Source organism: Varanus komodoensis, unplaced genomic scaffold (genome assembly GCF_004798865.1).
Source record: "Varanus komodoensis strain SLA01 unplaced genomic scaffold, ASM479886v1 scaffold4, whole genome shotgun sequence".
In the NCBI taxonomy this organism is placed as follows: Eukaryota; Metazoa; Chordata; class Lepidosauria; order Squamata; family Varanidae; genus Varanus; species Varanus komodoensis.
In genome coordinates, this window is record NW_025335941.1 from 9177546 (window position 1) to 9203876 (window position 26331).

General features: G+C 40.1%; 2 protein-coding genes across 2 annotated transcripts in view; both read right to left on the reverse strand.

Moving 5' to 3' along the window:
* Positions 1 to 26105, reverse strand: part of EFHC2 (EF-hand domain containing 2) — an 83594-nt gene extending 57489 nt beyond the window's left edge. The window contains exon 1 of the mRNA XM_044442768.1: positions 25300 to 26105. Coding sequence (XP_044298703.1) covers positions 25300 to 25320 — 21 coding nt within the window. The 5' untranslated portion in view covers positions 25321 to 26105. The remainder of the gene's footprint in view (positions 1 to 25299) is intronic.
* Positions 17798 to 26211, reverse strand: FUNDC1 (FUN14 domain containing 1). Its single transcript, XM_044442770.1, has 5 exons — positions 26116 to 26211; positions 22994 to 23150; positions 22134 to 22209; positions 19973 to 20101; positions 17798 to 18439 (listed from the first exon to the last, which is right to left on the reverse strand). Exons 1-5 carry the CDS (start codon positions 26144 to 26146, stop codon positions 18362 to 18364), a joined length of 471 nt encoding a protein of 156 aa, XP_044298705.1. The 5' UTR covers positions 26147 to 26211; the 3' UTR covers positions 17798 to 18361.
* Between the last annotated feature and the right edge of the window lie 120 nt (positions 26212 to 26331).

A 26331-nucleotide genomic window follows, 5' to 3' on the forward strand; every position in this document is an offset into this window, starting at 1 on the left:
TTTTGAGATGTCCTAGCAAGCCTGTTCTGAAGCAGCAAAGTGCCTCACACTCACCTGATTTCTCACTGCTCCATTTGCTAGGATCAATCCAGTTTACTTGTAACATTGTAGGCACACCTCCGTGTCTGTTAGAATACCAACTCTGGTGCCCCATCAGCAGGCAACATGGTTGACACACCTTGTGTTTTGACATTCAGGAAAGCATAATATTGGGCAGTTACACTTCTGTAACATGCTGATTTATGTTATCACAAGGTAAGGAAAAATGTTTCTAGTTGGAGAAACTTTAGACTTTAAAATAAGATTTCCAAGGTTCTTTTATAAGCAACTGCCATTTATTATTATACTAAGAGAAGAGGAGCGACCTCTTCTTATCAGCAATTTACTGGTCCAATGTATGGGGCAATTCGATCACTTTGAAGAGGTCCTTAGAGGTGGTTTGGGGGTGAATGAGGTTGAACAAGCTGAGGCTTAATCCAGAGAAAGTGCTTTCCGCATGTAGATAGAGCCTGGCTTCTCAAGCAATTCCTCATGGCTAAAAGCAGCAAAGGAAAGGGGAAATATGCATTAATCCATAGGATGCGTGTCACTATTGGCAAATTTATTGGGGTCTGCTGAGCAGGCCTCATGGTTATGCCAGGGATAGCCAATTTATGCCCCTTTATGTGTTTTGGCCACAGTTGCCATCAGCAATAGGCCACATAGCCAGTGGTGAGATAATGGGAGTTGTAGGTCAAAACATCTGGAGGATCACAAGTTGCCTATACCTCACCAAACAAAGCCTAGTCTTCCATAACTTTTATCTGCTGCAGAATGTCCTCTCCTTGAAGTTAACCAGATTTGGTAACTATCTACCCCTTAAAGCTGAAAGATTAGATTGTCACCAGATCTGATTAGCTTGGAGTGCCAGTGGAAAATACTTTTTTTCTGTTTTTGGTAACAGTTGATAAACAGTATTAACGATCTAAGATAGTTAAGGATGGTGCTGAATACTGCCTTTGACACTGGTGGATATCTCTGAATTTTGTAGTATTTATATTGTACATTGCGACAGCCCTAAGATCATTTTACAGCCTTGCTTTATTGCCGTGTTTATTGAATGCTCCAACTGTATATTCACCGTTCCCATCGCTCTCTTGTCTTTCTTGCTGTGCACATACAGTTTAAATGAGCCAATGTGTCTGGATGTTAGAATGGTGGTAGAAAAGAGAATGGAAGACAGATAGCCACATTAATCATTTCTAGCATATGGAAAACCCTAGGCTTGGAAATGCTCTCTCCCCCTTATGTTTTTACTTCATAAGTCACATGGGAATGAGTGGGAATAGTAACACTTCAGGAAATATTAGCTGTATCTTCTCATTAGTAGACCTCTGTGGAACACTTAAATGTTTGTGTGAAGGGATCTAGGGGATGGAATGGGTGAAGAAGTTGAAGCATCATCTAGACAAGATGGAGGTACTTTGAGCAGGGAATTCCGCTGGATAGCAGGGACAGGGGAGGTCAACTTTTATTGAAACAGTTTCCATTTCTTCTTAAAAGCCAAGTCTGTAGTCTAGGGGTCATTCTGGACTTGCTGATGATGGTGGAGGCAGCAGAGCCAGAAGTGCCATTGGCCCCAAGTGCCATCAGCTGTAACCCTGTCCAGGGAAAATGAGCCTGGTCCCAGTTACTTGTGCCCTAATCAAATTCCTGTAATGTTCCTGCTTTATGTGGAACTAACTTTTGAGAATAACTCACCAACTTCAGCTGGTACAAAATGTATCACTTACGTACTCATAAAATGCATATCCTACCTTTCTACCAAATAAGGCACTTCAGGCAGCTAACAATAATAAAATACAGATTAAAGTAAAATGCTGTTTAAAAGTTAGTATCAAAATAAATCAATTAAAATAGTAAGACATTAATACACAAAGATCAAAGACATAGCTGACACCCAAGGTGAATGTTACTGTCTTTCTCACAGCTAGGTATTCAGGAAGTGCATTTCCAATCCAATTCAGAGTGCTCTTGTTTGTTTGTTTGTTTGTTTGTTTGTTTGGAGTTTTTGTATGCTTTCAAGCTTTAAAACCCAAAAGCTTTGTTTTCAAGTTATTTGAAGGGCTGTCTACACCACTAAAAGCCTGCCCAAGTTTTCAGATAATTTTCAGGGGCCAGGATCACTAGTTCCCCATCACTGGCACTACAGAAAGGGGCTTCTCAACAGGGACTCCTGGTCTATGGAATCCTCTCACCCACATATGGTTGCTTTTAGATGACTTTCAAACTTCATCTCTTCTCCTTGGCTTTTCGCTTAAAACTTTTGTGTTAGGTACAGCTGAGTGATATTTTGAAATTGTATTTTATTGAAACAGGCTATTTCAGATTGTGCATATTTAATATGATTTCATTAATATTCTGTGTTTTTTATGCCTTCCAAAGAGACTGGGCTTGAGGTGGCAAAAAAAGGATTAAACAGACAAACAAATACAACAGAATTGGCAGGTTGCATTATGTAGGCATCTGTCACATTCTTCTTGCAGAACTTGTAGCAATTCCTAAAGGTCTCAGACAGAAAACCCTAAAATCATATGAACCTTACTTCACATACTAGAAAGAGTGCTACAGAGTACAAACTACATCCAGATATGCTGTAAATATTTCTTTTTAGGCCATAAGTGTGAACATTAAAAATTATTATAACAAATACAAACATTGCCCAGGCAAAGGAATCAGAAACTGCTTCAGTTCTCCATCATTAAACAGATGCTTATTTGTATAATCCGGCAGACTTCCTCAGCCGAGGAACTAACCCATCACATGTGTTGAACTTGTCAGGATTTCAGACCTGCTTGGAATGAATACCCAGATTTAGTGGAAACATACAGTCAAGCACTGTAACAGCAACAGGGATCCTTAAACTGCAACAATGCTGAGGGGCAGTCAATTTAAGACTGGCTACAAGCAAACAGTACATACACAGAGTGTTTTATGGAGTTGGTGTTCAGTGCCTTTGCAGGAAAGGGGAATGAGACTTTGAATGGGCGATATGCAAGAACAATATAGAAGCACAAAATTACAATACAGAAACACCACAAAATCATTAGAGGCATCAGGAAAATGTCATGACACATTGAGTAACAAATAACAAAACAATCAGAGGTTACAGAATTTAACAGGCTTCAGTGTTTGCTTTTTACAGTCAGAGGTAGGGAATTCCTTTAAGACAGAGCATGAGCTGGCCAGGTATTCTGAATTGCAAAGGAAAGCATGCCTGGCACAGCTTGCAACAGTTGCCATTTTGCTGATAAGATAACAAGAGACCCATGCACATTCCAAAGGATTAGCAAGAGATGCATTTTGTGGATTCAAACTTGCAGCATTGTATCCATTCTGCTTCTCTGCTGTTCTTCCTTTTCCTGTAGGAGGAGCCAGAATGGAAAACCCCTGCAGACTGGGATAGGGGGCAGGGGAAAACAGGCAAAGCCTTATATATTTTAGAATATAAAACTTTTATTAGGGGAACTCCAGCCAACTACAACTCACTTGCCCAACCCATAAGCAGATTGCCAGGACAGTACTACCTCGGCTCACGAATGCCTTGGTTCACGACCAAATTGGGTCGCGACCAAAAATGTCATGAAAATTTTGATGTGGGTCGCGAAACCCACCCCCGCCAGCATGATTGCCCGTCTCCACTCCCCCAGCATGCCCTGTTCCCACCCGTCTCTCCCCCCATGCCAGCGTGCCGGGATGATGGGAGCATGCAGGGGTGACAGGCGCGATCTTGGTCGTGCTGGGGGGGCGAGGAGACGGCTGCACTTGTGCTTGGGGTGGAGAGGGGGAGATGGCCTCAATCTTAGTTGTTCTTTGTCACTTTGTTTCACATTTTTCTGATTATAAAAAAAATAGTTACAGAACGGATTAACTTTATTTACATTGAACCTTATGGGGGAATTTAACTTGGCTCACGACCAATTTGGGTCATGACCCGAGTCCTGGAACGGATTAAGTTCGTGAGCCAAGGTACCACTGTACGTTCCTGAAAACCCAGACACTTGAGTTTTCTCAGAAAACAGACTTAACTGCTGCTGCCTAACTGATCCATCTCCTCTCCTAATTCTTAGGTCTCTTTTTAAGATAAGGCATTTATCATGTGTTCATCATTACGTGCTCATGGCTTCTTTAGATGACACGCTGAGTCTCCAGTTTCACTTCTGTGTCTGTCCAACGTCTTTTTTTTTAAGAACTGGGAAATTTAGCATTTAAATATAAAAATGAAAGAAACTTTATTTCTTCTTGTGTAATTGCACTGTTCTGCTATACAACAGTGCCAACTAGGACACTGTACTGCAAAAGCAGGAAAGAAATTGCTCTTTCTGCAGCCCTTGGATTGGAAAGTAGATGCAGAAGATTAACAGATAATTAACAGCCTTGTGTAGAAAAGCTCTTAGCTTTTCTGAGAAAACAACCAACTCCATTCTAGTGCTAAAATCCCAACACTATGCTAAAGCTTTCTTTGCCAGTTAGTCTTAAAATCTAATATTGATCAAGGCTTCTTTAAAGATGTGCTCTACTCCCTGATCGTACTAGTTGCATTGTGTCCTAGATTCAGCATCTATTTCATTTTTTTTAACGATCAAAACATCCTCTTTTTTAAAAATAAAAGTGCTTTCCAGCTTCCCTTTGTAGGCCTATTTCAGGATCTATTGATCAAAGCAGCTCTGAGAAACCACCATTTCTGCTAGGAATATGATAGCCTCTTGTCCACAAAGCACCCTAATGCAATTCAAGACATTAAAACAGTAGATATATTTTGTGTTTTGAAGTAGCAGAAAGAAGTTCTAAAAATTCTTTTATCATCAAACTCACTGCAGCTATTCTGAAAAACATGCACAAATGTTTGTTCCTCGGTTCTTTTTTTTCCTTCTCTCCTCCACCCCCTTTCCTTTTACTTCCTCTTTCTACACATTTTCCCAGTAAATAACAAGCAATTAGGGCAATGCACCTTTTGAAGGACTAAGTATATTTACTTGAGTGCTACTGAATGGATTCAAATTACCCACTAGGCTGATTCTAGGCTATCATGATGCTGTAAGCCAACCTTCCCCAGTTGGGAATTCTCCAGATAGTTTCCATCATGCCCAGCCAGCCTGGGAACAGTGGCAGAAAACATCTGGAGGGTGCCTGGTTGAGAAAAGCCTGCTGGAGGCCAGTGAAGTGGTATGCAACCAAGCATACCACCTGCTTCTGGCCAGGTTCTTGGTTTGCCTTTGCAGTCAACAGAGTATCACACCAGCACTGGAATGTCTTCTTGTTTTCTTTGGTGGGCATGCCAAACCATGAAGTGGTTAACACTTAGCTCCCTGCCCATGAGGAATGCATTACCCCCATCCAGATGCGGACAGACTGCCCTAACCAAGTCCCAGAAGCCCTGACCAACATGACCAATGGTGGGACATGACAGGAGCCTCGATCCAAGTCTGGAAAGCCACATATCCCCCATTCCTACCATAGGGGAATACAATATTCTGCATGAGTCCTACTTTGTTAGTGCCACTTCAGATGCAAAGTGCTAAAGATAGTGCTGCTAGCCATGGTCCCATGGTGTTTCACATCACTTGAGATCCAGCTCTCTCTAGGCATCTTTTGAAATGCCTTTTTTCAGTTTGCTCACTATAGCCGCAACACAGGGACTATTTTCCTGGGCTCCTATTGCAAACAGAGCTTTCTGGACACAGTGGCTTCAGTGGGCACATTGAGTGGTTTTTGACAATGCATCTTTTAATTTGACAGCTGTCTGGGTGCTTAGCAAAAGCCATCACATATCAAAAGCTGGTGATGTGCTCCTTTACCTTTCTTGACCATTTCATTTGCGCCATAGAGGGATTTTTTTTAAAAAATGACTATAGCAGGAGCTCACAATAAAACAATATACCCATAACTGCTTCAGACTGCAACTGTTGAACAACTCCCGCCTCCATGCCTATTCAGCCCCTAGACCAAGATGGGCAACCTGGAGCTTTTTGAGGTGGAGGTCTGAGGAGCAACAATTGGTGCTTCCCTTTTTCTTCAATACAAATTTACATTAAACACAAGTTCTCACTTCTTGTTAGTGTAAAAAATACCAGACTGTTTTCTGGACAACTCAAAACACTTGAGGTTTGCATTTTTATGTTAACCACCCTAGTTCTGACACATTTAAGCTGCATAGAATCCTTAGGGCTCATTCCAGTTAAATGCAACAAGGTAATGACCAAGTTTGCATGTTCTCCTTTGCCTGCCGTTATTTAAGCTATGCTATGTTATGATACCCACAAGTGCCATACTAACATTTAAGCTGCAACTGTAGCTTGTTGTATGATCTGAACCCAGCATGGGAGGGTTAAACCACCCTCACATAACACTAAAATAGGTCATGAGTTTTGTGAAGGTTGTTTAATCCTTACACAACCGATTCCACCAAGTTCAGATGATACAACAAACCATAGTCACAGTTTAAATATTTAAATGTCTGTTTATATGAGCCAGAGCCCACCGTAGCTTGCTTGTGCCCATGAATGTTAAAACCTTTGGAGAGTTGACACTGTTTCTTAAATTGTACTTGTTAAATTAAGCAGATTCAATTGGTAATGTGTAGTGCATAAATTACTAACAAATGGTTGCACAGTTCATAGCTATAGACTAAATGGCATGACATTTACACAAGAAAATTAATTACATTAACATGTGTTCTATAAAATTACTGGATAATTGTGGATCATGCTTTGACACTGTAAAATAGTTTTCTATCACCCAGGCTTCAATCCAGCATATACACACACACTTGAGAGTTAGCTCCATTGAACAGAGTGTGCTAAGCTTCTGAATAAATATGCATTGGATTGGCTACAGGTTATTATGACCAGAGGAAATTGATCAGAAATCTACAAGAGATATGGATAGATGCGTGAAATGTCATATGCTCAAGGGCCTTTTACAGTTGAATAATTTTTAAGTGGCTAAGAAGGCCAAGATCATGAAGGTCCTCAAGCCTGAACATTAAACCAATTTAGAATTTAGCTAGTCTGCTGTAACATAGATGGAATGTTATTATTATATAACAGATTTTTTGTTGTTTTTTCAAGTTGCAGCTTCTGTGTTAAAGATGTAAGAATTTTAATGCTAAAAGGAAATTAAAAATGCAGCTGGCAGTAGTGCCTGAGCTGCCTTGCTCAGGCTCCCAGGTTGTTATGTAGCTCATTCAGTGCTTTCTTAAATCCTCCATGGATACCATTTTAAACTACTCGGTCTGGTGCCCACTTGGTTTGCACATTATTTCACACTTTAGACCTCACAGATTTTCAGAAAGATTACAGAAGGGCAGCAACTGGCACCCATGTTCAATAAATAGTTCTTTGCAATACCCCCTTCCCCAGCTACTGAAGCTTTGCAAAATGGGTCAAATGTCAGCCACTTCCTTTCCTCCCTCTCTTCATCACTTTGTTCATCCAGCATAATGAAGATTTCTCAAAAACTCAAAGGTTTGCACATTATTTTGGGACCACTGAATTGACCTAATAAAGATATTACACTAATAGGCATTTTAGCATTTTTCCTGTGGCCAACATCACTGCCTTTGCTTTTTGCATTAATAATAAGTACAGTTTTGTGGGGAATCAATCAATTCTAAGAGTCTACAATAACAATAGTAAGGAGAAGAAAAAGGTTGGCATATCAATGTTTCTGAATTCCTGTTATTTTTAATTGTTGTTTTTATATAAGCCATTCTTGTAGAAAAGAGAAAGAGAAGCACTACTCTTAAAATCTTCTCCAGAGTACCACCAACATATTTTGGAAGATATTAACATCCTCAATGTTGCCCCTAAATACTTTGGTCCATTTCTTTCCCACAAACACGTTCAAAATGGTCTGATCCTAGCAGACACAGAAAGAAAACCATCTGTATATGTGGAAATCAACTAGGTTCTTAGGTCTTCTTTTTAATGATGTCCATAACTCTAGATGCTTCAACATATAGAAAGTACTTGACCATCTGACAGCAGAGCATTCCATCACTGCCATTGTGGTATTGTGGCAACAACAGGGTTTGCACTGCAGGTTCTGGGCCAAATCTGACACTTCAAGTTTTCCCATTTGGACATGCTGCACTTTGCTATTCCCTAGTTCCACCTACTTTCCCTACAGTTCCCAAACTGATCATTTGGTGGTTTCTTAGGTAAGGATGTTGATAATGAATCCTTCAGATTCTTGAAAATTATGCAACCATTATTTAAAGATTCAAAGTAAGTTTTTCAGTGGGGGACAAAGCTGAATGGAAAGATACTTTGATTCTTTCCTGAAATGGGACAAGATTCATAAACACAGAATGCTAGGGTCTTTTCAAATGTTGCAATGATTGTTAAAAAAGGAAGGGAAAATGAAGATGATCACCGAAGTGTTACAAACATGGATCATCCCCTTTCTGTTACATAATTTTACTGAGGCAGGCTCTTGCTTGTCAATTTTAAAATTAAATTGCTGAAAGATTCAATTAATGCATGGCACTGTTCCCCTGTCAGTACAAATATGGCTCACAGCAGTTTGCACAGACCAGTTCATGGCTTCGGTTCAGATGTGATATGCATGACCTGTTCTGTTTTGCTCTTAATGCGATACCATCATCCTGAAATCTAGGCGCTTTTGCCTCCGTGAGGCATAGTAGCTTTTCCATTGCACTTTTAATTAAACATTTCTTCTCTCCTGCTGCTTCAATAAAAGTGAAGATGGGCGGGATGGGGGGGGGGAAGAATGTCATCATTAGAAGGGTAAGTTATGCATGAAAGCAACACAAAGAGTCATGTTAACCACGTAGCTCATCACAATACTGTGGTTGCAAACCGGAAGCAAGGTGTGGACCTATACAGATGGTTGGTTAGTAGCCCAGCACGTATCTGCACCTGAGGTGTAGTTAAACATCTTGCTCACCACTTCTCTAGAAAAGGTATGAGCTGGACATTACCATGTGCAGCTGTCCTATATTGTTCTCAAATATTTTAGTAAGAAGTAAGAGAAATTGACCATAACTGCAAATGGACAAGTGGCAATAGGGTGTTGTAGTCCTCAACACCCTGATGCTGGGAATGATTGATGGCAAAAGGAGAAGGGGATGGCAGAGGATGAGGTGGCTGGATGGAGTCACTGGGGCAGTGGATGTGAGCTTGGGTGGACTCTGGGGGATGGAGGACAGGAGAGCCTGGAGGAAGGTTGTCCATGGGGTCATGATGGGTCAGGCACAACTTTGCGACTAACAACAACAGTTCTCATCCAGGCTAAGGAACTTGGTGGCTTTATCCAGATTGTATGCCTTAAGTCCCTTTGACTAGAAGTTAGCATGGTTATGTCAGACGTTAGAGAAACAATGGGCAGGAGACGCAAAAAATACAGTATTCGTAGAGTACATGCAAATGCAAGTAGATAAAAAGGTACCACTTTGGTGGGCAGGTAACAGCGTTCCGTGCACTTCGGTGTTTAGTCATGCCGGCCACATGACCACGGAGACTGTCTGCGGACGAACGCTGGCTCCCTCGGCTAGGAAACGGAGATGAGCACCGCCCCCTAGAGTCAGGCATGACTGGACTTAATGTCAAGGAAAAACTTTTACCTTTTTATAGTGTCACCATGTTGCAAAATGCATCAATATGAACAACAACAATTTTCCCAAGTAAGCTTTCATCATAATGAAGTGAGGATGAAAAGTGAAGCCTGGATGTTGTTCTTTCATCATCATTAGAGAAAAAAAATACTGTCTTGCCTCATCTTGTCTAGAGTATGCAGAGTTCATTTGGGGACAAGTTGCATTATCGTGCAATACTGGCAGTGTGCCAAGTTTGCAATAGGGCTCTTTACTAGAAGAGCATTGTTGTGAGAAAAGAAAATGAAATGAATCTAGCTTAGTGACCAACATGGTTCCCATGGTCATGGACCCAAGAGGCAATCAGTTACTGCCCTAGCATGACCCAACAACATATCTCTTTGCTGCTCCATCATTAAGTTAAGTAGGTGGCCTTGAGCTATTGCTAGCTTTTAGCTGGAGCTACTTCGTGTGGTTATGAAGAGAATAAAACAGAATATCACAATCAACATGTATGCCTCTGAGTATTTTACAGGAAGGTCAGGGAACAAATGCAATGAACACAAATAGTGACCTATAATAATAGAAGTAGTTAGCATTTAACAACTGAATGTAATGGTTGGCTGGCTCTCTCTTCCTGCCATTTTATAGTTCAAGACCTAGGGATGCAGAGACCCAGGACAGACAGGGCAGTGCAGGCACATTGACCCAGTAATTCATCTCCCTCCCCACTGGCAATGCTGAGGCCTGAGTGGTAAGAGGTGCAGGACAGAATTACTTCCAAGCCCACTTAAATATGGCTTAATGGGTTGTATGGAGGAATGTCACCTTCCCCTACCAAATGAGTTGAATTACATCCTTCTCCATCCCAAGCAATGTGAAAGGACCTCTGAATGTGAAGAGGGAGGAAATTCAGATCCAGTTCTCTAGTTTCCCCTTCCTGAAGTTCTGCATTAAAGCAGGGAGAAGAGGCAATCTTAAAAATAACAGCAAAATCCTGAGAGCAGCTTCCTCCCTGACTGAGCTTTTGCTTCTAAACTAGGAGTGAGCAACTTGTAGTCCTCCAGATGTTTTGCCCTATACACGATTCCTTTCCATTGACTATGTTGACTAGAACTGATGGAAATTCTTGGTCATAGCATCCAGAAGGCCACATGTTGCCCACCTGTATTTTAAAGGCTATTTAGAACAGAAGCTTGGAGAAGATGGAAAGGGATACAGAAAGCAATCATTATCTATGGCTGCAGTGTTAAACTCTTAGGGTTATATCTCAATGTTAAACCCACTGAAATGAATGGATCCAAGTTAGACTAACATTTCCTGGCTGCAATACTGTGTAGATTTACTTTGAAAGGGCAGCCTACTTGTAAGTAAATGTATATAGCAGCTTTCTCCTATCTGGTGCTTGCCAGATGTGATGGTCTACAATCTCCATTAACCTCAGACAGCATTGCTGATGTTATGAAAATTGCAATGCAAGATATCTGGAGGTTGACAGGATTGCACCATAAATCTTTTAATGTTGTAATATTTATTAGTAAGTGCCTAAATCAGACTAGGATTCTGTGTAAGACTCTAAGCATCCTTGTTTAGACTTGAATCTGACTGAAATTGTGATAGACTGGTTTTCACAACTGACTGCAAATCTGTAAAGCTTGGCTTGTAAATCCAGCCAAAGTTTGTCAAGCCTTGCACAAATTTATCAAATGGATTCATTGCCTCAAGGATGTGGTGATGGCCATTAATTTAGATGGCTTTAAAAGGTTTAGACCAATGGTACAGAACCACATTCAGCCTGAGGGCCATACGGCATTCTGGAGCAGTTATTGGGGGCCACCTTCCAGTGATGGATCCAGTCAAAGTCAAAATGGGTAGGACAGACTATCAAAACTACCAGCATAGTTTACCATAAAGGTTACCTGCAAGGCAGTAACAAAGCCTTAAGAAAGGCGTTTCAATCCAAAGAAATGGGGAGAGCTAGTAAACCATCAAACTCTTAGTGGTTGAGGAAATGAACCCTGGAAGACCAGATCAGGCCCCATAGAGGACTGAATATGGCCCCGATGCCTGTGCTTCTGCTCCCCTAGATTAGACAAATTAACTGAAGATGGGTGAATGGCTATCAGCCAAAACAATTCCACAGGGCCCCTGTTGTTAGAGGATGTGCCTCACAGTGCTTAGTCATGCCAAGTAATGGAGTAAAACCATATGTCGGGTAGGTAAAACCAGCAGCCTTGTGCCTTGCTCACATCCTTACTGGAAGCATTTAGCTAGCCATTAGCATGGCAGAATGGATAGACCCCTAGTTGAATCCAGTAGAGGTTTTCCTATGTTCATGTGCATCTAGTGACAAAAAAGAATTCATTTGCTAAATCCAGACCATAAAGAACTTCAATGACTATCCTTCTGGGTTAAAGGGCACTCAGTCATTAAGCTGACTGATAATTTCCCCAGGAAGATTACAAATCCATGAGTACCTTGCATCTTTTTTTTTACACTGTTAGTTTACAAATAACCTCACTTAGGCTGTTTGATGAAAAGGATGTAAACAGGAGACCATAATGCATCAAGCGCTCTTCCTGTACAATATCCATTACATGGAGACATGTGCAAGAGTTGTAAGCAAGACTTGCAAAATAAATGGAAAGTCTTCTACAGCTAAGCTTGACCGACTAGACCTATACAAGATTTATTTCATTACTATTCTCATCCCTCTGGAAGTACATTTTATTCCTCAAGAAAGCATGTGTCAGACATTAACTTATACTTCATTTATCAGTGTCACTTATAATCATGTATCATACTCAATGAACCAAAGGACTACACACTTTGCTATAATAAAAAAAATCTTTGAACTTTCAACAGCTTATCTGTCTTGTTGCGGAACAAAGCAAGAGGTTCTATAAGTAAATCATGGCTATTAATACAATAGATTTTCTATCTGCAGTCAGTATGAGTGATTTCTAAAGTACCTGGACCTGTGCCAATTTAATCCCATTGGTTTCAACTGAACCAAATCAACTTAAATCCAAGGACTTCCTTTACATGTGTTGTAGACTGGGTTGTATATACCGTAATTTGGGTGACCTAAGATGACCAAAAATGTAATCAAAAGAGGTCAATCCAGTAACTAGATCTGCTTCAGTCATTCAGAAAGAACTTTTTCGTTGCATTCCTTTGAATGCTCCTTTCTTGAAGCTTTATGCTTACTGAAAAAAAGTGTGACACTTCTTATGAGTTTCAGAACTTTTTCTCATGTTGAAAATCCAGGCAGGTTTTTAAGAAAACTGAAGTCATTTTTGCTAAAGCCAAACATTTAAATTGCCACAATTAATATTTCAATTCTAAGAGATGTAGACCTGTTTTTAAAGAACAGTGGAGAGATTCTTTTCTTTCCAGCCGCTAAAAATTTGTAATCAAGGATACAAATTTCTGGTATTCAAAATGAGGTTGGACATCCTGGTTAGGTCAACACTGCAACCCATCATGTGTACAACAACCATTAAAATAATCCATAGGTTGTCAGCATTGCTTGCTGCCCACAAAGAAGCCACCTATAGGAATCAGTCCAGGTCTGCACAAAATGACAATCCACTGTAGTTTGTCAGCCAAGCATATATTGTTAAGTCATACAAACTCAGTCTTTGCTTTCCTGGAGCTACCTACTATGGAAGATACTGTTACATTTGTAATGCTCTTTCTCTTTACCCATTCTGTTAGCCTCCATTCTCTTAACCCTAACTCTTGCTCTCCTAACCACATATGAGAAGTCATTGTAGAACTAACTGCAATCTGCAGTTCAACTCCATATAACTTCGAGCCTGCAATACAGTTCATGGAATAAATAAGTTCAAAATGCATATCTTTGAAAAAATGTTCATGAAAAATTGCATATTCTTACAAAAGGTGCTCAATGCATTATAATTAGTGGGAGAAAAAGGCAAAGATCTCAAAACTGTAGGCAATTGATGCATATATTTGGGGGAATGCACACAAAGAAGTGCACCAGCTTCTATGAGAAAAGAAACAAAATTCACAATCTGTTACAGGAAAGTCAGACCAATTTCTGAAGCATGGAATTCTGATAATTCTATTGCCCTCAAGTTTTGCTCGACTGCACATGCCTATTCTTTTCTTTACTCCAATGCATTTCCTGTTTGTTTTCCCATCTTAATTCTTTCTCTGCACTCTCATTTCTTTCCTTCCCATGGAACTCAATTTCAATATGTCACTCCTCATTTTCCTTCCTTAGCCAACATCGTAATTCTCACCAAGGTGGTAAAGCTGGGTTTATTGAGATTATGCTGCTGCCCCCTAAATGGGAAACTGAATGTCAAACAATGAGCTCGTTTTCTTTGGAAGAAAACTTATTCATTTATATTCCACAATTTTTTCCTTTCAGGGAACTCACATAATTTCCTCCTCCTCTCAGTCTTAACCTCACAACAGCATCCCTGAGAGATAGGTTGGGCTAAGAGTCTGTGACTGGCCCAAAGTCACCCAGTTAGCTCCATGGCTGAACAGGGACTAGAACCCAGAACTCCTAAGTCCCACTAGCCATTACACCACCCTGGCTCTCAGCTTGCATGGAAGGGTGGTCTACAGCTCCGGATCTCCTGTTTTGCCAGTCCATAGCTTTCTCAGCACCCCCTTTATACTTACCTTTTCACACCACTATCCTTATTACCCTTTTCTCCTCCTTCCCCACTCCAAAGGTTTTGGTATCCCAGTTTGTTATCTCTTCCGTATTCCTTCAATCATTCTTTTCAGGCTTCCTGCACCCTGGTTTTCTCTACTTCACCTGCGTATTAGCACACAAAACTTCATTTCTCCTAGCAATGAATTCATATCAGCAAAGGAATCTCCAGTTGAGGTGATCTGTGCATTTTTAGCATGGTAGCTGCCTACAGCCAGCTGGAAAAGCTGGCATAAACCCCACCTTTGTCTGAATACAGAGATAGGAAGAGTAAATGCAGCTGTAGCCATTCTCCTATCTCCACATCGGACTTAAATACAATACAGTGCATATTTGGCATTTCTCCATGTGGGCTGGAATGGGACTGCAGTTGGCCCAAGGGACCTTACGTTGTGTGGCCTGGCATAAGATAAAACATCCACTTTATTACTGCTTCTCTTTAACTGCAACAAGAATGGGATTAGCATTTTTCCACAACAAGCAGAGAACATCAAGTATTGATATATCTGGATATCAAACAACAAACATTGCAAAAAGATCTTGGCATAATTTTTGACCATTCACTAATAGCATTTCCTTCATATGCAGTAAAAAGAAACAGCATGGATTGGATCCAGGCTCTGCCTTCTGCTCAGAGATTTGGTCTCCACCTGATTTTCAGGGATTTCCTCACACTTTGCCTACACCGTAGCATATTCAGTTCTGCAGAATCCACCAACCCTCTGTGCAGCATTGTTTAGGGAGTTAGAGGGTCTGCCATGGGTAGCGGGGACAGGAAATTGTTTACCACAAACTCAACTGCATGAGACTAATCTAAGTGCAACCAAGTGTCAAGATTTATCAGGAAATAGCAAACTTTGTAGGCATTAAAATAACAAATATATGACTGTTATAGAAGAGAACCATTGCTGTATTAACCTACTCCAGCTCAGCACACCTTACAACCCACTATGCTAAATCAAGTTCTTTTTTGCTCCCTGCTTGGGCAATTAACTGTTAAGGTTCTGGCTCCAGACCTTTTGAGACCTTTAGTGCTATATAAATAGTTCCCATTAAGCCTGTATCCAACTATCAGAATGGCTTGGGTTTTAAAAAAAAGTCCCCTTGTTTTGGAAACCAGATAGGCCAAGCGGTAAAAAGAAAGCACTGGTCATGTTTCAAACTTTGGATCTGCTGCCATCCTCTCAGATGGCCTGGACAAGTCATAATTGGTCAGCATCCATTCAACAGCACGCAACTGGCTTTCTGACCACTGAAGGAGAGGCTCTGCCAAATATTCAGACTCTGAATTAAGCAATGTCATTTGCAACAGGATAGGACAACATAATTTACCATCCTCAGTACTTTAAAAGGGACAGAAAGGTATTTGACCAATATTGAGGTCATATTCAAGCGGTGTTCTGGACCTTTAAAGCCCTAAATGGCTTGAGACCCAGATATATTAAGCAACACTCCCACTTGAAGCTCCTCCATCACTTTATTTTGGAGCCCCCTTTTTAGGTACCTTCACTATTGGCAACTGTATGGCAGGCAGTCATAACAAGAGTCTTCTCAATTGTACCTCTTCTAAAGAGGTTTGCCCAGCTCAGTCACCATTCACTTTCTGTTGGGCAGTGAAAATGATTTTATTACACTTGGTAAAAAGCCTGGTTGTGGTTAAGATTGTATTGCTACTGCTGCCCTCTTATATACTGTTGCATTTTGTTTTGTTTTATTTGCATAGCTCATATTTTTTGTCTTATTGAGATGTAAGCTATCTTGATTATTCAGTAGAAAATGGGATAGCAATTACAATACTGCAATTAATAGTGTCACCAAAAGGTAAGGTCAACTTTCTTCATAAAACAACTCCAAATTTTACTACAAAGCCAACAGCATTTATGAACCTCTGCAATAATTCCCCTGCATTTAAGATGTCAAAACAAGTTTCGGCTTGCTATTTTCTACTTTAAGCAAATAAGAACTCATGTTTTCTAATTATGCAGTGTTATTGAAACAATTTTGTGCATTCTAATTGAATTTCAATTCATCTTCAGATGGGTCTCCATTAAAACAGCAGTACCTGATCAATTCGCATTTCTTTCACTTAGTTGTTGCTTTATTTGGATTCATCCCAAATCTTTTGTGTTTTTAAGTTCATGTATTCTGATTCCTTTGAATCTGAAGTGTGATGTTGTTAACAGAGACAGAAAGAAGGTGAAGGTGAAAATTTAGAGAGAGAGAATAGGTTCTGTATTTGGAGATGAACATCCAAACAAAAATAGCTTCAATACACTTGGAAGTTTTTGGTATGAAATGGGGAACAAAAAGATGGAGATGGATATAATCAGCAATGATCTGTTAAGCCAAAAGAAAGCATATACAGAGTAAAAAGAATGTGATCAAAAACTGAGTCCCAAGGGACTCTTGAAAGAGAAGGGACCCAAGACAACAGAAAGCCACTAGCAGAACATTTGGAAGAATTGTGCAACAAAAGCAAATGCAAGGATTAATTGTACTAGACCATCAAACTCTAAAGAACATACAGATCATCAACTATCAAAATGAAGTGGCATATTCAGCCAGAACAAACCTTCAAAAGATGCCACAGCTTTTATTTTTCCATTAGTCTTAGATAGCACTGGTAACTCAGGAGCAACAAAGAAAAGAAGTTACTCTAACTATACCACTGTGAGTTGGAAAAGTAAATAATAATAATAATAATAATAATAATAATAATAATAATAATAATAATATGGTCTGTGGTATTACTGGCTTTGCATAATTCATTTGGCAGGAGATGTTCATTCTAAGTCTCTACATTATAGACTTGAAGGTCCTCAAGACACTCGCTTCCTTTTGAAGCACTTTTCCCATATTGAAGCTGTCTGGGGTAGTTAACGGCTGCTTATTCCTTAATTAACTTCTACACTAATCCTTCCTCCCTTCACTCACTGAATTAAGGAAGTTGTATACAGCAGTATACCTCCTAAACTTTTGATTTAGTATGTAGAGATCTTTAACTCTCCCATTAAGTTGTTTCCTGAAATGAGACAGGCAGTAACACGAAGCTATGTCTTCAACAAACAAATATCACTTGGGTTAAAAGTAAAGGTTCACATAATCTGACAGCTAGGACCGTATGATTTTGAACAATCAGGTTCCTAACAAAGCACCTAAAGAAATAAGTGCAGTCAAGTTTTTACACTACAGTGCAGAATCTCTTGCAGCCAAAATTCCATTTTGGACAAATTCTTGGATGATACATTCCAGGGGCAAAAATCAAAGGGTGGGGACAAAATACCCCCCTACCCAAGAAGCGACTAGCATATTTTAGTTTAAAGCTCTTACTGTCAGTAACTAAGCTTTAAGGGAGGCATAGCAACCTTTTAGAATACGGAAGAGGCACATACAAACTAGAAATCCAAAAGCAATCAGCATTAGGGGAAATTGCCTAAGCCAGGAGAAGGGGACACCGTCATCTGGGGTAGCTGATACAAAGTCATAAAAGTACAGACAGAGAACAGTCAGTTTTCTTCTTCTTCACTCTTTAATGGATTCACACTTGCTTGTTATCTCATTTTTGCAGAAAAAGTATTACAGATTACAGATTGTTATTGCAGTGATTTCTATAGAAGATGACTAGCCCCATACTTGAAGCACAATATTCTACACATTTAGCCATAGGCATTATTAACCACAAAAGACAGCTTTAAATAATAAAAATATATACCCCTAAAACTGGATAAAGGTGCAGAGTCAAAAGATAACTTATTAAATATGTAAATATGTTGAATTCTGAATGGAGAATATGGAGATACGATGATAAAATTCATGACAAAAGTTAGCTAAGTTTTTTTTTTCTTCAGGAATGCTACTGAAGACATTGCAGAACTTTCAGCAAGCTTTTGCTGTTTTGGCAAGCTTAAGGAGGCAAAGCCTAAAATGTGTAAAGTACTCCGATTTGTCTGGCAAATCCATCCTTCTTGCTCAGGATCGATTAGTGAACAACTCAGACTGCCTCGCTTAAAGACTGGGCTACGATTCTTCTTTACCATGGTTTAAGCCTTCGGAGGATGGAAGGCATGTCCTTAAGATGCAAGTCCCAGCAAGAAGCCTCCAACAAACCCACCAGATACCACTATGTTCTGTTTCAGGAATTCTGTTGACTAAAAGGAAAAGAATTTATTTTAGTGTACATGAATGCATAGTGTTATAGCCAACATAATGCTAGCAGAAAAAATACAAGAGGTGTTACTGTTCCCCTAGTGGTTATGCACTCCAGAAATCGCTGCAAAAGCACTAGCTGGGCAACTAGTTCAACTACCACAAGCAACTCCTAGCATAGTGAGGTGTGAAACTGCTAAGATAGTGGTCTGCACAAGTGGAATCTGAGTATTGGATCTGACCCTTGCACAAAAACAATGAGATTTCTGGAAGCAGCAGAAGTGTCATACTAGAGAAAAGACACTGTTGGATGCAATCCAGAAAGTCTACTGCAAAAGCAGTTGGAGATTTTGCTTCTTTAGCATCCCAAAGAATGGTTTTTGAGTCACATCATTAGCAATGTTAAATTGTTCTATGAAATTTATGTCCATTGTAGGATGTTTGCTTAAAAAAGAGCAGCCTACCTGAGGCTTGAATTATAATTCATGCATTTTAATATGGTTTCCATAGAAGGTTCATGCTGAACTGTATGCACCCTGTGGTATTTCTAGCATTTCATTTTTTGTCATAAATACTTCAGATAATAAGGCTCTATACAGAAGTGTAGTTATATTAGCCTGTTACAGCAAATATAACAAAATCCTGTCGTAACTTAAAAATGTACTGTGGAATGAGCATCTGGAACTGGAATTTCAGTTGTTTTTAAAAATTCAATTTCATTCAATTTCACAGAAGTGGGTTCTGGGATATTGTACAAAAATAAGAGAATACAAAAATTAAATACACTAAAACTCCATAAAAATAAATGATAAAGACAGTCAGCTAAAAAGCATGCCAAAGCTAGAAACACAATTAAAGGCCCATATGGAAGAAAAAAAACCTTTTCACGTGACACCTAAAACTATACTGGCACAAGGCAAATGTATTTGACGAAGTGGCCCATGGCTGAGAAAAGCTTAGCACCCACATTTTAGGGTGCTGTTACCTTTTATGCTGTGTCAAAAAGGCATTTCCTAGATATAACCTTTGGCTCTTTAAAACAATTGCACATAGCATGATATTGTGATTTTAGAATTTTAGTATTTGGTTTTATTATGGATTGTGTATTTTTGCTTGTAACCTGCTCAGGGAGCCTTGTGGCTAATGGGGTGGGATAAAAATCTAATAAATTAATTAATAAAATAACTGATATATTGTCAGATTGCCCAATTAACTAAAAATAGCTAATCTAAAATGAACTCTAGGGCAAGTCAGAATGCCTTGAAACACTGCACTGGAATCAGGCAGAATCCCTAATAGAGGCTCTGTATACCAGGCTAGGTGAAGTTCTTTTCTGACCAAAGTCCAGAGTAAAGCTAAGGCCATCTAAGAGACAACTTAAAAAGTGGATGGACTGACCAAAACTTGACACTAAAAGGACCAGCTCATCCACTGATATATCATACTTTGTCAAGTGTAGAAGATGCTGGGTGCTTGAAAACCTTTACATTAAAGCTACCACAAAATTCAACTTTCAAAATAATTGCATATTTTACCTCTTCGATCAGTGTGTTGATTTCAGGTGCTGCCTTGTTGGCTCGTTTTTTGAGCTGCTTTTTTGCTTTATTTACATCTTTTTCAACTCTTTTCCAGTCAACCTGAACATAGCCACTATGACTAGCTATCTAGAAAAGACAGAAGAGAGAGATCTTATCAGGTAGAGCATAATATACTGAATGTATTTAGCAAAACCAATTCATTTAGATGGCTATTGCCATTTAAAGACAATATAAAGAACTCTAGCTGGAGTACATTAGGTGATGTAAGCCTTTTTCTGTCTAAAACATGCACCCACTGGGTGTAAACCTGAGATGGCTGAGAAGTCTCAGGAAGTGGCATCAGTGCTACTCTGCTTGTAGAGAAAAAATGCTGGAAGTCTATGGGCCAACTGTTACAGCTATTCCACTGAAAAAGTTATGTTAGTGGAGTGGGGGAAATGAGACATGTTGAGGAAAAACTGATGCCATATTCTATTCATTTATTTTTTCAACATATTCCAGGAATGAGCTGTTTCTCTCTCAGTCCTGTAGCTGGCATAGTGAATTCTGTTTGCAGTCAGTGGAAAAAGAAAAAAAGTGCCCCACAACCCCATTTCCTGCATCAGTTACACCAAACAGTGGGTCACAGGATGTTGTGGTAACTCTAAAGATGCCACCACCACACCATCAATAGGACTATTCTGTTTAAGAGTTACCTATATATGTGCAACAGTGGTTAATGCAACAGGATAGTTCACCTTTATCATTTTGCATCACACAATCCCCTAAACGTGCACACAAATAACTGGCTGGACCCAAATTTAATCATAGACAAGTCAATTGAAATCAATGGGAATTAAGTTAGTTACATTTAACTTCAGTCCCAATGATTTTCAATGGGTATATTCTAAATATGACTAAGTCAAGATCAAGCCCAAGGGCTAGTTCCTACAACATGATAACTCATGGTCTATCAGGCATGGACAACAGAGGGAAGATGTGCTGCCTGCAACATGCCCACCATTTCCACTTTTACCTAACACCACAGGTTGGTGAGCATGTTGTCCAAACCCAGACTGCAGGGTTATTTGTGGGTTGAACAGACCAGAAGTTAATCCAGCAATAACCATGGGTTAACTACATGGTTGTTCAACTCCTAAACTACCCAGTGATTTGGGTTCAGACAATGAGCTAAGCAACCCATGAAGAACTTGATTATTGGTTGCTAAGTAAAAGTAGCCATGGTGGGTATATATACAGGCAGTATATCCACTATCTCCTGCTCATTCTCAACAACCTATGGGTTGTTTAATCCAGGACTGTTGTGCTGTACCAACCAGGTCACTATGCACATCTAACTTTTTAAACTAAAATAGCAGAAACACTGTAAAGATTCCTTAAAGGGTAAAATTATCTTTAAGGGCTATTCCCTACTGCCTTTCAATTCAATATAAACACCAAAAGCCTCATTTTGGCTATTCAACACCAACCAGCTTTTGGTTATTGAATCTATATTTGGTGTACATAGCTAATGAATCTTACAACATATTTACTTATATTTTAAATATGGTCCGTGATAGTTAATTTATCAGTAATGAAATAGACATGAAAACTCTTAATATGAAAAATTGCCTTTCTATAAATATGGACAAGATGTGTAATCATGTATACACAATTAACATACTAGGATTTTCATTGACCTGTTACAAACAAGCATATCTGTCTACCTGCGGGAATGGACACCACTGATTGAAATAATTCCTCCTCCTCTTGCAGCCCCCCTGTGTTCCCCAGATCTGGTCTGGGGACCCTTCAAAGCAGATTGGGAAGGCATATGGGGAAGGGAAGGTATTAGGACCAGGAACGATCCCTGAACAAAGTTGGATGATATAATGAATTTTAAAAGTGAATTCATATTTTTAACAAAAATCTTCAAGCACAATGTTGAACCTCTAATTACAGGCAACTCATAAACCTCCTCTCATTGATTTTAACACAACAGCACCAGTAAGAGAGGACTCCAGAAGTTCTTTGATGGAGACCACATCTAAAAAATGTTTTCACAAAGCTTTTAGCTATGGACTCCATCTCCCTTCCTGTTACAGAGCAATTAATCAGTCTATATTCAAACTGTAACATTTTCTAAATAATTGAAGTAGTTAAATAAGGAAATAAGTACTTGTAGCAAAAGAAAACCGCCTCCTACTGCAGTTGCTGCAAGTTTTCCAACCTTCTGGAACAAAAATCCTGCACACCTTAAAAATGGGGTGGGGGAAGGAAAGAGAGATTAATTTGTTGTATTTAATCTGTGCATACTTCCTACACATTTAAATTCAAAGCAAGCATGCAAAGATGAAAAAGCAATGAGACTGATCCAACCATTCACTGGTATACTCCATGATGGGCCCTTGGATCAGGTTATGCCAGTGTTAAGTAGGAGGCATCAGCACTTAAGACTATTTTCTCTTACTTATGAGGTCAATTAATTTCTTGTCCAGTTTCTTCATCTTTAGTTATATTTAAATGAAAAATACAAGTTTAGCTATTAAGAAAGCAAGTTTTTCTAATCATCTCTCATGATGAACCCTGCTCCCCTTCAAAAACTTAGTAAAATCTGTGAAATTTCTTATTCAAAGATTACAAGAATTCTGGGAGAAGCCACAGCTCCGGGGTAGAGCACATTCCCAGCATCTCCTGCCTGAAACCTTGCTGCCACTCAGGGTCAACAGCAGTGGGTTAGCTGGACCAATGGACTCACTCAGACAAAGCAACTTGTCATAGTCCTGCTTCTTAAAGACTTGGCTTTTAATAATCATAGAATCATAGAATAGTAGAGTTGGAAGGGCCATGAAGGCCATCAGGCCAACCCCCTGCTATTTCAGAACACTACGTTACAACACCATCCCACTGAAATTTAAGTGTTAAATTCATTAGACATTTAACATCACGTTACATAAATTGCATCATGCTAAAATACATTCAGAAGAAGATCACAACTATAAATGCACACTACAATACAGAAGAGTGATCTGTTCTCACCAGCCTGTTACACCACCCATTACAATCTGAGTAGCTACAGAATACTTTTCTACAATAGGTCCAGAATTTCTGCCAAATACCCGGCTCCACCAATGATGACGCCTTGCATATTCTGTTAAATCCAGTACTTCATATGAGTCATCATCACTGTCATGTTCTTTAAAAGAGAAATTAAAAGTTAGTCTTCCTCTACATGTTAAGAAGAAATTGAAAATGTCACAGCTCTCAGCTATACAAAAATGACTCTTTTCTTGGTAAAGAACAATGATAAAGGCAGAAAGCAATTTAATGTGTTTTTCAGAGTACTCTGGAAAGGCAACAAACTTCTAATATTGTTAGTTACCTGGTCACTTAGTTGCCACTCAGTTTTACAAGTACTGTTTATATAAGTGTATCTAAAATGCTTCCCACAGAGCCCAAGCACAAAACACTTTCTCAGAAATTCATGGAAAAAAATTAGCATTTCAATTACACATTTAACTATGAATATATTAAACAGCATCCTTAATTTAGGAAGGACTCACTGGAAAAGATCCTAATGTTGGAAACAATTGACAGCAAAAGAAGAAGGGGACGGTAGAGGATGAGGTGGCTGGATGGAGTCACTGAAGCAGTTGGTGTGAGCTTGAGTGGACTCCGGGGGATGGTGGAGGACAGGAGGGCCTGGAGGAATGTTGTCCATGGGGTCGCAATGGTTAGGACATGACTTCCATAACTAACAACAAAATCCTTCATTTTCTGCAGTGTTTCATGAATTTCAGCAACTTGCCATCACCAGACATATCTTTAGGATTTATGCCATTTCGCAATTGTGATGTGCAAGCCTACTAAGTGCTATCATGTAGCCCTTTAAACATAAAATACACATCCCCCAAAAGTATAAAATAGGCACAGTTGCACATCTCTGTAGTTAAGAAGATGCAGAGAGTTAGCAAAAAGGTTCTTAGGACAGGCTGCATGCATGAAGGAAGGGACAAACCAAAGGACAAACCAAAGTACAGAGATACATCAGCACCTATTACAACAGATATATGCAGTGTTTACTGCAGATGTATTTTACAGTGTTTTCTGTAATATTTTAAAACGCCATTTAAAAAGAAAAAATAAATGAAAGCTGAAATTATTACAATTTTGAGATCATGCAACCTTGCCTTCTATTTGTGGGATAATTTGTCTATACTTGGTATTCAAGCTAATGAAAGAATACACCAACATAATTTGAAGCAAAGAGGACCAAACACAATGCAATCAAATGAAGTTCTACCCTTAATTGTCTGCAAAATATTTTTTAAAACATGTCACACACATATTTCCTAAGAGTTATTAGGTAGCTGACACCAGTGCCATTTTGTCTCAAAAGAAATCTTTAACCTGTAATGTTCTGGTTTTAAATGCAGGCCCTAAATAATCCAAGCGTGGATCTCCTACATGGTTCTTGGGAGCAATAGTAAATTAGCAGGAACCATACATCTACTTTCCAACTACTTTTTCCTACAGGTATGGGAATATCCCACAGGAAAAGAATGCAGTCAGAGAAATGCTACTACACAGAACTGGGATAGATCAAACTTGCAACATTTGAAATAAAAAGGAACAGATGAAACAGACAAAATTACATGCTTTTACATAATGTTACTCAATCTGAGATAACTACAGGCATTCATTAACACAAGTTAATAAACATATTTATTTCTAAACTCTCCAAAGCACTCTGAGCAGTTTACACCGATTACACATAAACCCTTCACTCAGTGAAACAAATGGGAACCCTTTTCAATGCTTTACCATTCTAACTGCAAATATGAGAGGGCACCAATCTAAAGCATGCCAAATGACAGCTCTACCACAAATAACCATCTTCAGCCTCCACACAGCACCTCAACCATGGCATTTTTAATAATAAAAATAAATAAGGGCTATTGATACACACCATCTCAAGCAGGAAATTTCAGCCAATCCCATTGTGCACTGCTTCTCAAACTCAACAGACTCACACTTTTGTGTTTCCAGGAGCACCATAAAAATAACACATTAGGAGTGTAGGGGGCAGAGGGAGAATAAGGGTGCAACCATATTTAAGTTTGGACAGACTTAAGCCCAACAACTCCTGGGTCCTTTGTGTAAACATGCATAGGGTTGTGACCTGCTTTTGGCTTCCTTACAAACCTGTAACCGTCAAACTCTTTTCCTCCTATTTCCTCCACCAAACAGAATGTAACCATGAAGCAACTTTAAACACTGAGATAAGACAGATTCATGGAGGATAAGGCTATTGATGGCCACTACTCATTTTGCCTATATCCTACCTCCTGGATCAGATGTAACATGCCTCTGAATATCAGTCTCTAAGGAACAGCAGGAAAAAGATGATAGCTTTCAGGCTCTGCTTGTATGCTTCCCAGAGGCATCAAGTGGGCCACGTAGGCAACAGGATACTGGACAAGGTCACCCTTTGGCCTGTCCCAGCAGATCTTTTCTTGTTTGTTTGTTTGTTTAATTCCATTTCTGTGCCGCCCCACAACCTGAGCCAGGCTTCAACTGAAACCTCCAGGCTGAAGAAAGCAACGGGATCCCTATAAGAGCACTGTCCATGCCAGGAAAGGGTGTCCCTTGCCTATGGAGAGTGGACATGTGGTCCTCCAGGCGTTGGTGGACTGTAGTTCCCATCATTCCCTGCTGCTGGCGATGCTGCTTACAGGGATCCAGTTCCCCTTCCAGCCTACCCTTCACAATTCCTGCTTATACACTGATCTTTGTAAGCCGCCCTGGGCGCCTCTTTAATCAAAGAGCGGTGTAAAAATGCTTTAAATAATACATAAAATCAATAAACGGAGTCCTGTCGCTCTCTCTCCAGGTCGCAAGGCGCTTGAAGAAGGGGCTCTGGACAAGCCCCGCCTACTCTAGAGTAGCACGCAACCGCGGTGGCTGCGAAGAACGGAAGGCTACGTAGGAGCGCAGGTTCAAAGCGAGCCCAGGAGGAGGGCGAGCTTGACTTGGAGGTCCAGACGACGGGCCACTTCCTCCACCTGCGCCTCTGGCGCCGTACGCCGTGCCAGCCCCGCACCGGGAGCCCCGTGGGAACTGAGCCAGGCAGCCTCGGAGGAAGCGGGGCTCTCACTGACCTGAGGCGGCGCGAGCTCTCCGAGACGCCATGTTAGCAACGGGGGAGCGGGCGGGAGGCTGCCGCTCTGCTCCGCCCACCCGCCGCTCTGTAGCGCTTCTGCCCCCCTCCATGCCGAACGCGAAGGCTCCGCGTGGCGCCTGCGCACAAGAGAGAAGCGACGCAACGCCAAGCCAAGCCAAGCCAAGCCGCTTTCTTTGACTTGCAAAGTCTCAGG

What these genes read in the sequence shown, in the direction of transcription:
- FUNDC1 (XM_044442770.1), bottom strand. Translation starts at nt 26,146, where the DNA reads ATGGCGTCTCGGAGAGCTCGCGCCGCCTCAG. An exon ending in GAGAGCTCGCGCCGCCTCAG is followed by an intron (nt 23,151 to 26,115) that starts GTCAGTGAGAGC and finishes TCTCTTTTAAAG; the next exon opens with AACATGACAGTGATGATGAC. An exon ending in GCGGTTTTCTTTTGCTACAA is followed by an intron (nt 20,102 to 22,133) that starts GTACTTATTTCC and finishes TGTCTTTTCTAG; the next exon opens with ATAGCTAGTCATAGTGGCTA.